Below are 16,114 nucleotides of genomic sequence, written 5' to 3'. Positions count from 1 at the left end.
TTTTACAGAGAAAAAGTTTTAAGTGCTGATGAAATCCAACTTATCAGTGTTTTCATTGTAGATAGTTTTTAGATTATGAAGTATGTGACAAGTTCTTTTTTTTTTTTTTTTTTTTTTTTTTATGGATGTCCAATTGTTCCAGTACCATTTGTGGAAAAGACTTTCCTTTCTCTATTGACTTGCCTTTGCACTTTTGTTAAATCACCAACTGTACCTATTTCCGTGTTTATATTCTACTCTAATCAGTCTGTCCTTTTACCATGTTACACTCTCTTGATGACTGTAGCTTTAGAATGTTTTGAAATTAATGTCTTCTCCAACTTTTTTTTTTCCAAAACAGTTTTGGCTTTTTTAGTTTCTTTCCCTTTCTATATAAATTTGTCATTATCTATAAAAATTCCTACTGGTATTTTGATTGGAATTGCATTCTAGGGGATATTAATATCCTAACAATATTGAGTCTTCCGATCCATGAAGGCAGTATCTCTTTCCGTGTATTTAGTTTTAATTTGTGTGTGTTTGTGCTATTCCAAATGGCATTTAAATTTTTAAAAATTTCCAGTTGTTGCTACTATTTGGAAATACAGTTGATATTTCTATATTCACTTTGAGTTGTGTGATCTTACTAAGCTCAATTATTAATTCTAGGAGCTTTTTTGTAACCTCTGGGCTATTCGACTAAGTGTCATGTTTACAAATAGAGATTTCCCCCTACCACCAACACCTTGCCTTGCATTGGTATGGAACATTTTTTGCAATTGATGATACCACTTTTAAAAATAATTCGATTTTTTAACAGTAGTTACCTTTGTTACAATTGATGAAAAATTATTAAAGTAAGTTATTAAAATAGTTAACCATAGTTTATATTAGTTGTATTTTTTTTATATATTAGGTGTATTTTTCCTATTTACCACCCTATTATTAACACATTGTATTAGTATCATACATTTGTTATAATTCATGAAAGAGAGTCCTTATACTTGTTCTATTAACTAGTCATTTGTCCACAATTAGGTATATAGTGTTATATAGTACTGTTTTATCATTTAAATTTTATTCTAGTTACATATATGTTCTAGTTTTCCCTTTAAACCATCTTCACCTATATAATTCAGTGATTGTTTGAGTACATTCAAAATAATGTGCTGCTGTCATACCCATTCATTTCCAAACCTTTATAATAACTGAAATAGGGTTTTAGTACAAATTAAGCATAAACTAACTCCCCATTCTCTAACCCCAGTCCATCCCCTGGTAACCTGTATTCTAGATTCTAACTTATGTGTTCGCTTATTGTAATTACTTCACTCAGTGAGATCATGCAATATTTCTTTTGTGTCTGGCTTATTTTACTCCACATAAAGGTTCACCCATGTTGTTGCATGCTTCAGGACTTCATTCCTTTTTATGGCTGAATAATATTCCATCGTAAATATACACCACATTTTGTTTACCCACTCATTGCTTGATATACACTTGGGTGCTTCCATCTTTTGGCAATTGTGAATAATGTCCCAGTGAACATCAGTGTGCAAATACCTGTTTGAGTCTCTGCTTTTAATTTTTTTGGGTATATGCTTTGTACTGGGATTGCCAGGTCATATGGTAATTCTATACTTAGTTTCCAGAGGAACTGCCAAACTGTCTTCCACAGTGGCTGCATTCCCACCAGCCATGAAGAAATGTTCCTATTTGTCCACATCCTCTACAACACTTGTAGTTTTCCATTTTTTTTACTAGGTGTGTAATGATTTCTCATTGTGGTTTTGATTCGCATTTCTCTAACAGTAGTATTGAGCATCTTTTCATATGCTTTTTATCCATTTATATGTCATCTTTGAAGGAATGTCTATTCAAATCTTTTGCTCACTTTTTAATTGGGTTGTCTTTTTATTGTTGAATTGTAGGATTTCTTTATATATTCTGGATATTAAACCCTTATTGGATAGGTGGTTTCTAAATATCCTCTCCCATTGATTGGTTATCTTTTCACTTTAAGGACAAAGTCCTTTGATGTACAAACGTTTTTAATTTTTTTTTTAAAGATTTATTTTTTATTTATTTCCCTCCCCTTTCTCTCCCCTCCCCCTCAGCTGTCTGCTTTCTTTGTCTCCATTCACTGTGTGTTCTTCTGTGTCCGCTTTGATTCTTGTCAGCAGCGCCGGGAATCTGTATCTCTTTTTTGTTGCGTCATCTTGCTGCATCAGCTCTCCATGTGTGTGGTGCCACTCCTGGGCAGGCTGCACTTTTTTCGCACAGGGCGACTCTCCATACGAGGTGCACTCCTTGTGCATGGGGCTCCCCTATGCGGGGGACAACCCTGTGTGGCACAGCACTCCTTGTGTACTTCAGCACTGCGTGTGGGCCAGCTCACTATATGGGTCAGGAGGCCCTGGGTTTGAGCCCTGGACCTCCTATATGGTAGGTGGATGCTCTATCAGTTGAGCCACATCCGCTTTCCAAAGTTTTTAATTTTTGAAGAGGTCCCATTCATCTATTTTTCTCTTTTGTTGTTTGTGCTTTGGGTGTAAAGTATAAGAAACCATTGCTTAATACAAGATTTTGAAGATGCTTCCCTCTGTTTTCCTCAAGGGGTTTTATAGTCCTGGTTCTTATATTCAGATCTTTGATCCATTTCATTTTTTAAAATGTATTTTTATTACAGAAGTTGTGAACTTAAAAAACAATCATGCACATGTATAAAATTCCCATAAAACAAATACCACACCATTGTGGAATATTAGTTACAGATTGTGAGATAATATCAGACTATTACCTACTAACTATAATCCATAGCTTACATTTGGCATATTTTTTCCATACCCCTCCTATTATTAACACAGTACATCTTTGACATTCAGACTTTGATCCATTTTGAGTCAATGTTTGTGTATGGTGTGTCGCAGTTTGATATTATTTATGAATTCAAAAAAAGAAGGATTATGTTTGTAAACTGGTTTCTTCCTCTGGGTGTAATCCCCTTTGACTGTATTAGATTCAGCGGAGATGTCTTTGATTAAATTATTTTAAGATTAGAGGTTTTGATTTGTCAGTAGGGTGTAACTCAGGTTAAGGTCCCACCCCCTTGATGGGCTGATATAAACAGACACTCACTCAAGAAGACACAGAGGAAGATAAACAAGAAAAGAGAAAGAGCTCCATAGATGCCAGAGGAAAGAACTTTGATTCTGGGACTCTGGGCAGAGAGACAAGCCCTATGCCAGCCTACAGCTGAGACCCAAAGAAGCTGGGTCCACAGAGCCTTAAGAAGAAGGAAGAAGAGACCAGGCAGAGACCACCTGCCATCTTGCTTCATCACGTGGCGACTTGGGTAAGAAAGTACCTCTTATGGTACCTTGAGTTGAACTCTTTAGGGCCTTGTAATTGTAAGCTTTTACCCCAAATTAATACCCTTTCTAAAAGCCAATGTATTTCTGGTACTTTGCATCAGCACTCCTTTGGTTAATACATTATGTGAGATAGGGATCCAATTTCATTCTTTTTTTTTTTTTTTAAGATTTATTTATTTATTTCTCTCTTCTCTCTGTGTCCATTTGCTGTGTGTTCTTCTGTGTCCTCTTGCATTCTTGTCAATGGTACTAGAAATCTGTGTCTATTTTTGTTGCATCATCTTGCTGGGTCAGCTCTCCATGTGTGTGGTGCCACTCTTGGGCAGGCTGTGCTTTTTTTGCATAGGGCAACTCTCCTTGTGGGGACGCACTCCTTGCAAGTAGGACTCCCCTACACAGGAGACACCCCTGCGTGGCACGGCACTCCTTGCGTGCATCAGTACTGCGCGTGGGCCAGCTAACCACATGGGTCAGGAGGCCCTGGGTTTGAACCCTGGACCTCCCATATGGTAGGTGGACGCTCTTTCATTTGGGCCAAATCTGCTTTCCCAATTTCATTCTTTTGCATATGGATATCCAGTTGTCCCAGCATGATTCTTTCCCAATTGAGTGGACATGGAAGCCTTGTCAAAAATCAATTGGCCATAGCTGTGAGGATCTATATCTGAACTCTTGATTCTGTTTCATTGGTCATATATCTATCCTTGTGCCAGTACCATGTTGTTTTAACCACTGTAGCTTTGTGGTATGCTTTAAAGTCAGGAAGTGTGAGTTGTCCAACTTCAGTCTTATTTTTCAAGATGTTTTTGGCTATTTGGAGTCTCTTACCCTTCCAAAGAAATTTGATAATTGGCTTTTCCATTTCTGCAAGGTAGGCTGTTGGAATTTTGATTTGGATAGTGTTGAATCTATAAATCATTTTGGGTAGAATTGACATCGTAACAATATTTAGTCTTCCAATACATGAACATGGCATGTTTTTCCTCTTACTTAGATCTTCTTTGATTTCTCTTAGCAAAGTAGTGTAGTTTTCTGCATGTAAGTCCTTTATATCCTTGGTTAACTTTATTCCTAGATATTTGATTCTTCAGTGGAAATTTTCTCTTGATTTTCCCCCTCAGATTGCTCATTACTAATGTATAGAAACATTAATGAGTCTTGTGTGTTGATCTTGTATCCCGCTACTTTGCTGAATTTGTTTATTATTGCTAGTAACCTTCTTGTAGATTTTTTGGGGACTCTATATATAGGATCATGTCATCTGCAAACAGGGAAAGTTTCACTTCCTTCTTTCCAATTTGGATGCCTTTTCTTTTTTTTTTCCCTAACTGCTCTGGCTAGATCTTCCATTATAGTGTTTTATAACTGTTGTAGGTGTCCCTGTCTTGTTCCAGATCTTAAAGGGAAAGCTTTCATTCTTTCACCATTGAGTATGATGTTAGCTGTGGGTTTTTCATGTATGCTTTTTATCATGTAGAGGAAGTTTACTTCTTTTGCTATTTTTCTAAGTGTTTTTATCAAGAAAGGACGCTGGATTTTGTCAGATGCCTTTTCTGTATTGATGGGAGATAATGATGTGCTTTTTTCCCCTTCGTTTTGTTAATGTGGTGTGGTGTATTACATAAATTGGTTTTCCTGTGTTGAGCAACCATTGCATAGCTGGAATAAAAACCACTTGATCATGGTGTATGATTCCTTTAATGTGCTGTTGGATTCGATTTGCAAGTATTTTGTTGAGGATTTTTGCATCTGTATTCATAAGAGAAATTGGTCAGTAATTTTCTTTTCTTGTGGTATCTTTATCTGGCTTTGGTATTTGAGTGATGTTGGCCTCATAGAATTAGTTAGGTAGTGTTCCCTCCTATTCAATTTTTTGGAAGACTTTGAGCAAGGTTGGCATTAATTCTTCTTGGAATGATTGGTAGAACTCACCTATAAAGCCATCTGGTCTTGGTTTTTCTTTGTTGGGAGGTTTTTGATGACCAATTCAATCTCATTATTTGTAATTGGTTTGTTGAGATCTATTTCTTTTAGAGTCAGTTTAGGTTGTTGGTCATGTGTTTTGAGGAATCTGTTCATTTCATCTCGGTTGTCTAATCTGTTAGCATAATAGGTGTTCATAATATCCTCTTACAATCCTTTCTATTTCTGTGGGGTCACTAATAATGTCCCCCTTTTTATTTCTGATTTTTTAAATTTGCATTTTCTCTCTTTTTTCCTTTGTTAGTCTAGCTAAGGGCCTGTCACTTTTATTGATTGTTTCAAAGAACCAACCTTTGGTTTTATTAATGCTATTGATTTTTTAAATTCTCAATTTCACTTATTTCTGCTTCAGTCTTTGTTATTTCTTTCCTTTTGCTTGCTTTGGGTTTAGTTTGCTCTTCTTTTTCTAGTTCCTCCAGATGTGCAGTTTAGTCTTTGATTTTACCTCTTCTTTTTTATTTATGTTTAGGGTTATAAATTTAAAGAAGTAGTATGGAAAGGAATGCATGTATGGGAACTGTACTTTCCGTTCAGTTTTTTTATAAACCTAAAATGCTCTTAAAAAAATAAAGTAGTAAAAAAAAGATACCATGACTAGGAACCTATAGCTAAAAAAGAGATTTAAAAGACTTATCAAGTAAAAGGGGATGGGGGTTGGGCAGCATTAAAGTGTAGTGTCTAGGAATGCTCCCTTATGTTAAAACCTTATAGAAACTCAAGGATAAAAGTCTAGGATAGTGGATGCTTTTGGAGGGGAAGAAAGGGCATTTGACTGGGTTGTTGGGGGAACATGAAGGCAATAGCAAAGTTCTGTTTCTTGACCTGGGTTGGGTGGTGGTTACAAGGGTAACTTAAGATATTCATTGAGCTATTTTTTTAAAAAATCAAGATAATAGTTATCCTGTGGGTGGAGTGACTGGAAAGGGTGTATGAGGGAGCTTCTGAGGTACTGGCATTGCTTTATTTGATCTAGAAGCTGTTGCACAAATACATTCAGCTCATGAAGATTTTCACTGAGTGTTTTTTGTTTGGCTGGGGTTTATTCTTTGTTTTCTTAGTTTTTGTTTTTTTGGTTTTTTTTTTTACCTCATTGAGCTTTTATACTTGTGTGTACTCTTCTATATGTAAATGGTACTTGGGCTTATGGTAAAATAAGCGTTGGGATGGACCACTCAAAGCCTATGTAACTTTGTAAACAGATGATGAAGGAAAACTAACAACTCCTAATAAAAGTACTGGAAATGTGAAGGAAGTTTGGTGAATGGGGATATAAGGAAAGACCATAGCAGTTGAGTTAGGAAAACCTACCAAGATTGGGGAAAACCACTTTTCCCCAATCTGAGCAGTTTTCTGGAAGCAAAGAGCCAACCCATGGTGTGGGCTTCATTTCTCTGTGGCTTCCTGTATTCAACCTCATTTGTGTACTTTGCATTCAGCCTCTGTTATTCAGTGGTGTAAAACTTTTACATGCTGGTATCAAGTCACCAATGACTTGATTCATGTTAGGGACACTTGCATTATAACAGAACAGACCTTTCTTAACTTGTTATTGAGCAATGCAGTGATTACAACATAAACAATATATGTTGATTTAACCAACAGTTGAGATATAACTAAATATTGTGATAAAAGGGTGAGTGGGAAGAGGGGAAAGTGAAAGAATTCTAAATGCCAGTCCAGCCTACCATATAGTGATTAGATTATATCTAACAATGATAAATAATGGAAACTGATTTTTAAAACTGTAAATGGGTGTGTATAACTTTAATAAAACTTAAACAGATGAAAACTAACTTACCAAATGACAAGTCTTCCATCAAGTTCCTCAGTATTTCACATAATAGTAATCTTAAGTGTTCATTGAACATATTATATTACCAGATGCCAGGCTAAGCCCAGTACCTGTACTGTCTCCTTTTGGTATGCTTTCCAGGATCCATTCTTCTAGTTTAGTGGTTATGGTTATGACCCTTTTGTCTCTTAAGGTAATTTGAAAAAATACACAGATATTTTGGCTAAAATAAGTTTAGATTTGACCCATGGTGTCATGGGAATGAAGCCATTTCCTGGTACAAGCTTGTCATTTTCAAAAAAGAAATTTGTTTTTTAAGAAGTTTAAAAATGAAAATAAAAATTACCTGTCATCCCACTATTCAAATCTTTTCTTTAATTAGGTGAAATTGGCTTACCATACAAGTAACCATTTTAGATGGAAAAAGAATAGCAGCTATGTACAGCAGGGAAAACATAGAGGGATTGAGAGGTGATGAGTTTTGTCTGTTTTTTGTTATTACTATTATTGGAATAATGAAAATGCTGTAATAATGATTGAAGTGATGAATGCACAACTATGTAATTATATCAGATACCATTTATTGTACACTTTGGATGGATTTATGCTTTATTAAATGTATCAAAATTGATTTGTTTAAAAATTTTTTTAAAGTAACCATTTTAAAGTGCACAGTTCAGTAACATTTCATACACTCAGTATTGTGCAGCCATCACCTCTATCTAGTTTCAAAACATTTTCATAACCCCAAAGGAATCCTTGTATCTATTAAACAATCACTCCTCATTCCCTTCATCCCCAGCCCCTGGCAACCGCTAAACTACTTTCTGTCTTATAAATATATGGATTTAACTATTCTATATATTTCATATGAGTGGAATTATACAATATGTGGCCTCTGTGTCTGACTTGTTCACTTAGCATAATGTTTTCAAGGTTCATCCTTGTTGTAGCACTTCATTCCCTTTTATGGTTGAATAATATTCTGTTGTATGGATATACCACTTTTGGTTTATCCATTCATCTACTGGTGGACCTTTGGTTTGTTCCACTTTTTGATGATTGCAAATAGTGCATTTATATATCAGTACTTGTTTGAATACCTGTTTTCAGTTCTTTTGGGTATATACCTAGGAGTGAAATTGCTGGGCCATATGGTAATTCTATGTTTAACTTTTTGAGCAACTGCAGTATCTATACCATTTCACATTTCTACCAACAGTATACAAGGGCTCCAATTTCTCAACATCCTCATCAATACTTTTTTCCCATTTTTAAAAAATACCCATCACATCTTTTAAAAATACAATATATTTTAATGCAAAGTATTTTTTAAAAATTTTAAGTCCTCCCTATTTTAGCCAATCCTGATTTTTAAAAAATTTGTCTGAACTGTTACATGTTTTTAATGGAAATTTGTTGAACACAGTGGTTTTCAAACTTTTTTATCGCAAGATACCTTTACACTTTTAATAATTATTGAGGACTTCAAAAGCTTGTATTTATGTGGGCTGTATTTAGGTGTTTTCTATATTAGAAATTTAAAACTGGACTTTATTCATTTGTCTAAAAAATAATAAACCCATTACATATTAACATAAAAGATCTGTCAAAAACTTTTTCCAAATAAACAAAAACCTAGTGAAAAGGTGACATTGTTTCTCTTATTGCAAATCTTTTTAATGTCTGCCTTACGAGTAAGAAGACCACTGGAATCTTGTCTTCTGTATCTTAACAGCATCACGTCCTGCATGTATCTCTTGAGAGAATGAGAGTGAAAGAGACAAATAAATGTCTTAGATTTATCATGAAAATAATTTTGACCTTGTGTATCTCCAAAAGGGTCTACAGAGACCAGAGTTGGAGAATCACTGGTTTAATGATTTGTTTTGTCTGGGAAATTTAAGAGTGTTCAGAAACAGCAGTTTCTCATTCATACCTTAGGGAAGTGATGTTGGTTGTTTATGCCCCCTCCCCCCCAAAACAAGACTTCTGAAGGAAGTTTTTATTTGGGTTGAAGATGAACCTTTCATAGAATCAAAGGTGAGAGAGAGAATCATTCTTTTTTGCATAATCACGTCACTGATTACAATACTAAAGCAAAATGAAATAGTGCCTTTTACTTTAAGAAAACAAATTTCTTTTTGCTCAAATGGTTGATATCCCACCGTGTTCCAGAAATTATTTGGGACAGCTCTGGGAATAAGTAGTATAATAGAATTTTAAAAATAGATGGGGCAAGGAAAAAATGGTTAGAAAACTATGGTAACACCAGAGGTAAAGTTTAGCACATCAAATGCATTCATATAGTCCTGTTCAGTTTTTGGAAGTGGGGAAAACTACAGTATTTTCAAAAGTTCCAACTTGAAAAACAGGATACACTAAGAGGTTTTTAAGAGATTCATGCCACCTCTGGTGATTTTAAAACGATGTCATTTATGAAAATCTGCTTTTACTCATCTTCCTAAGGAAAACAATATTATGTAGAGCCAGTCTACTGTGCTTGGGAGTTGGCCTGTTAACAGTTGTCACAGAACTTTGTTAAATTAGCTTTATTAATTGTATTTTTCAAGGAAATAAGTGATTATTCTGTTTGGGTGAAATTATTGGAATAATAATTGCATTTTATAACTTAATGTGGCACAAGGGGAAAAGCACAGCACTGGGATCCAGGAGACGAGTGTTCTCGCTTTTCTTCCAAGGCTGGATTCTTAGAAGTTTGGCAAGCCTCTGGGGCAGGGGGTAGAAGGGCAAAGGGAATCAAAATCAAGGTGAGAAGCAATTGGAAGGGATTCGGAGCAACTAAACTGGGGAGATGGAAGTGTTTATGTGGTAACTGGGGTATCAATTACTCAGGTGTCAAAATTATACAGTTAAGATTTATGCATTAAATATATAAATATTACCTTTAAAAGGCTAAAAATAGTAATATCGAGTGGTAAATGGATAGAGGAGGAGAGGAAACAAGAATGGCACAATTAGTGGAGCTGGGTGATGGGTACATGGGGGTTTAGTACTCTGTTCTATTCACTTTGTGGATATTTGAAGTTTTCTATACTAAAAGTTTTTTTAAAAAGCAGTATTCTGATCTCCCATATTAGAATATCAAAAGATTGAGAATTGATAAATTAAGAAATAGATTTATAAACATATTATTTAGAAGTGTGGAGGTAAATACACAGGGAAACAGGTAAAAAAAGTGGAGGTAGTTCTGGGGGACAGAACTGAGCATGGGGGTGGTGGTGCTAAAATAGAGAACTCGTCTATTTTGTTTTATAAAGCTTTGGTGTTGTTTGATTCTTAAACCTTATGCGTGTATTACGTTGATAAAATTATGTAGTCATTGGTTGGATACTGTATTGTTTTCAAGGGAAAATTTGACTTAAGGCTGTGTGAATAATAGGCATAGACTAGTGCTTTGAATTTAAACCAATTCCACATGCGTGTGGTCATTTAAGCAGTGTGCCCAATTATCTCCATTACCAAAGGCAGTGATTTAAATTGGAATTCCCACTTCAGAGGAGGCTAAGAAGTTTGATTACATCTAGTCTCTCCCCTTCCCCACTCTTGCCAACTCTTACAACATAATCTTACAACATAAATAAGCTTATCTTATTCCCCTGTTTAAAGGATATGGGGGAGCCATGTGGCTCAAGGGGAGGTCCAAGGTTTGGTTCCCAGTGCCTCCTGATAAAAAAAACGAGGAAAACAAATGAAAAAACTAACTCAGGGACGCCAGTGTGGCTCAGTGGTTGAGGGCTGGCTTCCCACATGCGAGGCCCCAGGTTCAGCCTCCCACCCCTGATTGGACTCCTGGGGTAATTCTTTCACTCCTGCCTCATTACTCTTCTCAGCCATGAGGGCCTTTTGCAGAGTCTTAGCTCATTCCTGCCCCTTAGGCCTTTACATTTGCATTTATTAAGAGACTGGCTTTTTTCTCATCCTTTAGGACTTGATTCAGAATTTAATTCCTAAAAAATGGCGCTCGCTGACATATAGCTAGAGTAGCTCCTCTACCTTTCTCGACTGAGAGCTGTGCTTCTGAGTGTGGTCTTCAAACCAGCAGCGACAGCATCTCCTGGGAGAATTTTTTGGGGGAATATGGACTCCTAGGTCCTCCACCCCCGCCCCCACTACAAACTCACTGAAGCAAAATCTACATTTTAACATGACTTGCAGTGAATAGACATTTAAAATTTTTGGAATCACTGATCTAGAGCCACCACCTCCTCCCTAATTTTCTGTGTATCTGAAAGTGACTTATATTTGTGTACATGCATATTGCTTCTGTTTCCTGAATCAAATGTAAGCTCCATAAGGGTAGCACTTTGTCTGAACTGTTCACTTCTGGACCCTAGCACCCAACAGTGCCTGCACATAGTAGGTGATAAATAAATATTTGGTGAGTGAAATAATGAATAGAATGGAGATGTTGTTGTGTTCCTTGAAATGTAAAACTGTAATAAAAATCTTTGTGGCTCTCTTCATTGTAAAATTGGGGTTTTTCTTTTGCAGCGTCATCATTATGAAGGGGTTTCCCTATTTCTTGGATTCTGGGTACAGTTAAACAAGTGTGACTAATAAAAGAATCACTTATTCTTGTTTTCAGGATAAAACAAGTTTATTTTCAGAACCATAGTTTAGGTTTTATTAGACAGGTTGTTTTCTTTTTGGTATTTAGAAAGCATTCTTATTCGGAGTTAAATTTATCTTCAAAGATTTTTCCCCAATATAAATGTTAGTTTGATATTTGCATTAAGTTTTTAAAAAAGAACTTAATAATCCTTTTCTTTTAAAGAAGGAAAGAGTCCAAAAACATTAAAATGCAAATTTAACAGCTAAGCTGCAAATGAAAATTTACGGGGCATAGACTGTATCAACTTTTTGCTTTTAAGATACGATTTTAGAACATCCAGCAATACATAGGACAGTCGACCACAACTAATCACCTGGCCCAAAATGTCCATGGTGCTGCTGCTGAGAAACCCTGGCTTAAATTGAGAGGCCACCTCTACAAATACTAAAGTCATCAGAAAAAGAATACTTTGTTCTACTTTTGGGAAAAATATGTGTAGAAATTAGCAACTTAAATGTTAATTTTAGATCATTATTTTCAATCAGATGCAATATAGCAATCAAATGATCTGCCGCCCTATTTGGGGTATATCACTAAACAAAAGACATTTAAGGAATTTGGCAACTTAATTGATTTTAGAATTGGACATTCTCTGGTAATTTTACATTTTTTAAAAATAGGGAAACTCAAATATAGGGTTACTGGTTTTCCTTATTTTACAGATGGGGTCGAGGATTTGGTCTTTTGGGTTCCATTTTTGGAAAGGATGGTGTATTAAACCAGCCAAACAGTGTCTTTGGACTTATATTTTATATACTACAGTTATTGCTTGGTAAGTATTTATGCAGCAATATAAAAATAAGTTCATTTTGTTATATTCCATTTAGTACTTTGTATATTTGCACTGAAGTGTGTATTTATATTAAATAAAACCATATGCTAATGATAGAACCACTATCTGTAGCACATTTTTGTGTTGTGAAAACTTTGTTCACTAAGATTTTGATGACTATAATGCTGAACTTGCTATCTGCTGTTGTTTGATCATAGAGAACAGCACCCCATGAAGTCCATCTAAAAACATGAGTCCCATTTAGGGAAATTATTACTCCAGTCTTCCCTGAAACCTTTTTTCCTTACTTTTTTATAGACACTGTAGCCATTTTTAAAATTATGTATTGAGAAAACATTAAACGTGAATGATAGTCATAATTTCATCACTTTTTATATATCCTCTATTTTCATTATCTTCTTTATTCACTAAATTTTATGTGGACTCTTATGTCTATATAGTATCCATATTTGTCTGTCCTCTTACATGTTTTGTTATATTGCCATCTAGGATTCACATTTTTTATGTTCTGAATAATGCTGCAGAATACCTTTGTTTAAAGTCCATGCACACACACACCCACACACACCCTTTTGAATTATTTCCACAAAGTAAATTTCCAGGTATGGGATTATGAGTCAAAAGACACATATTTTTTACAGATCTTAATACATATTGCCAAGTTGCTTTTCAACCAATTGCCTGGTTTCCTGGAAGCTTCACCAATGTTCATTTTTAAAAAGTTATCTATAAAATTTCTAATTTAATAGTTATATAATAGATTATTACTTTAATTTTGTTATATTTTAATTTCCTTTCATTGTCGATTTAGGTATTGAAATCCTGATAATAGTCCATTTTTATGTTTGTTACAAATATTTTATCTTTATGTTTTGTGAATATGTATTATACAAAAGGTTTATACTTTTAGAGTTAAATCCACCCATTTTTGTCTTTGTATTTAGTCATTAATATTTTATTCCATTATCTGCCAGCCCTCTGTGATTTATTAAAAATATATTTAACTTCTTCCATCTTGATTTGTTATGAGGCAAATTGTGTATCTCAGTTTTTCTCAATAGTCCTATCAAGTTTGTCCAGTTCTGTGTCTACATATTTATTCTGAAGAAATACAAAGATGTATGCATGCACAAGGACAGTCATACCAGTATTTTTTTTTTATTTAATTGCTTTTAATTATTCACATTATTGGTTTGGCTTCTTGGTAATTCTTTATCTGTGATTCCATCAGTATATTTTAAAGTAGCAAAAAAATGAGAAGTAGCTTAGCAATAGGTGTATCCATACTAGAAAATATTATGTAGCCATTAAAAAGAAAAGGTGGATCTATCCTGAAAGATAGTTTATTCAGTGAAAATGGTAAATCATGGCCTAATAGGGATGTTTATATATGTACATGTAAATGCATAGAAAAGGGTCTGGTGATTACCTGGGGCATGGGGGGGTGTTCACTTTTTCTTCCACATATTTGTTTTCTTTGGATGCTAAAGAAGAATATAAAATATAAGCCAAAATGTTCAGTTTTCCTATTGAAAGAGCTTAAGAAAAGCTTTTAAATGTACTAATTTTTGGAGAAAGAAGTGAAATACTCATTTATAGTTTGTTAATTTTATTATATTTGCATATTTTAAGTAGTAACACAATTTTTGAAGTCGTTTCCCCCCCCCCCCCCCCCAGACTCTAGGTGCATTTTTCATGTCAGTGCTCTTAGCACTGGAGACACCTTTGAATTCCTGATGGTTTTCCAGAGCACAGCATCGTCACTCCCTCCTAAGTTCTTTGAGATACAGCATTTTTAGTTTAATTTTTTTCCATAAATAATACAGTCACATGGTTCAAAAGTCAAAAGCATAAAATAGTATCCAGTGAAAAGTCTTTTCCCACTTCTGTCCCCCTATACCCTGTTTCTCTTTGTACAAGAAACTACAACTATATATTCTTAGTTTTCCTCCTCTTTTAATATAAAAGGAAGATGCTATACACTCTGTTCTACAGCTTGCTTTCTTTGTTCTTTGTTTTTGGCTTGACTGATGTATCTTGGTGATCTTTCCATCTTCATTCTTTTTTACAACTGCACAATATTCCATTGCATGATTGTACCATCATTTATGTAGAGTTGCAGCATATTTGAAATTCCATTGGGGATTTTATTCCAAGCCACAGGGTACCCAGTTACATGGCATTAGGACAGGTTTGATATTAATGTATCTAACGAATAGCTAGTATTATAGAGCACTTACTAAGTGTTAGGTAGTATTCTAAGGAGCTTTACACTTATTAGCTTGTTGAACCCTCCTAACAGTCTTAGGTTTGACTATTTCAATTTTACAATGGAGGAAAGAAATGGAGAAATTAAATAACTTGCTCATGTCATTTTGAAATTAGCTTTCTTAGATAAAATTAAGGTGACAGCATTAGTTTTTGAAATTTTAGATGTTTAGTGTGGGTCGGGGGACAGCAAAAATTTCTTCTGTAGGGGGCCAGATAGAAAATAGTTTAGGCTTTGCAGGCTATTACAACTACTCAACTTTGCTGTTGTAGTGTGAAAGCAGCCACAGACAATACATAAGTGAATGTAGCTGGGTTCAATAAACATTTTCTAAGGCAGGTGGTGGGTAACATTTGCCAATCCCTGGCATAAGTAATTCAACGGCATCTTAGTGTTGAAGAGCCTTATGAAAGCATCATTAGCTGAAGCTGACTAGACCCATGAGCTGCAAGGCAAGCTCCTGTGGTTGACCCATAGCCCATAGTCAACTTTTTATCACCTTTGCTTTTCTCCAACAGGCTCCAGGGATTTCAGCACCTTAATTAACCTCTTTAAACTTATTACCACTTTTTCTTATTTTTTTCCTGTTCCTGTTTTTCTTATTCCATTAGCGTTGGGTAAGAGGCAGTTTAATATGCCCTACCTTCTCTTTTCTTGAAAATAAACGCGCATGTTCTCACTACTGTTGGTTATAGGAAATTACAAAACAATACATGTGAAGATAGCAGAAAAAGTCCAGAATTCTGGCAGGTGTTTACACATAAACTTAAGCATGCATAACTGCTTTTTCCTTTGTTTGGTTTGACCCCATGTGGCCAACGGGCCAAATGTGGTTTGCCTTATCCACCAGGGTGAGTCCTTTCTGCAACGTTTATCAAGATTTTTTTAAAACTTCTTCATCACATTGGTCTAATCATCTACTCTTATGATTTTTGAGAAATTAGATCTAAACACAGTAAAGCAAAGTTTACTTTCCACAGATGGGGAGCCTGTAGTAAAAAGGCCAGGGGCATCTCACCAAACGTATCCAGCTTGGAAGAGAAGGTTGTGGTCCTCATGTTCCTTCATTCATTAGGAAAGTTGGGGCTGTCTCTTTTACAAATCAGCCTCACTGCATAATATTGTTGCAAGGTCATATGTTTTCTTTGTGTGCATATCCTAACTAACACCAGTTATGAAAAAAGTAATGATATATCACCTGGGAGTATTGAGAGATTTTTTTTTAATGCAACTATAAAACTGGTATCTGCAAAGCCAACCTGCATAATTTTAACAAAATAGACCAGTA

At 35.1% G+C, this 16,114-nt stretch overlaps 1 protein-coding gene across 1 annotated transcript in view; it reads left to right on the top strand.

Annotated features, from left to right (window-relative positions):
• The window catches only part of VKORC1L1 (vitamin K epoxide reductase complex subunit 1 like 1), a 78,566-nt gene that overhangs the window by 58,490 nt on the left and 3,962 nt on the right, over positions 1-16,114 (top strand). Inside the window, exon 2 of the mRNA XM_058286000.1 lies at positions 12,427-12,536. Within this exon, the coding sequence (XP_058141983.1) occupies positions 12,427-12,536 (110 nt within the window). The remainder of the gene's footprint in view (positions 1-12,426; positions 12,537-16,114) is intronic.

The sequence above is a fragment of the Dasypus novemcinctus genome, chromosome 23 (genome assembly GCF_030445035.2).
Source record: "Dasypus novemcinctus isolate mDasNov1 chromosome 23, mDasNov1.1.hap2, whole genome shotgun sequence".
NCBI classification, from domain to species: domain Eukaryota; kingdom Metazoa; phylum Chordata; class Mammalia; order Cingulata; family Dasypodidae; genus Dasypus; species Dasypus novemcinctus.
The sequence above is the reverse complement of the archived record's forward strand: the minus strand, read 5'-3'. Positions and strand labels throughout refer to the sequence as shown.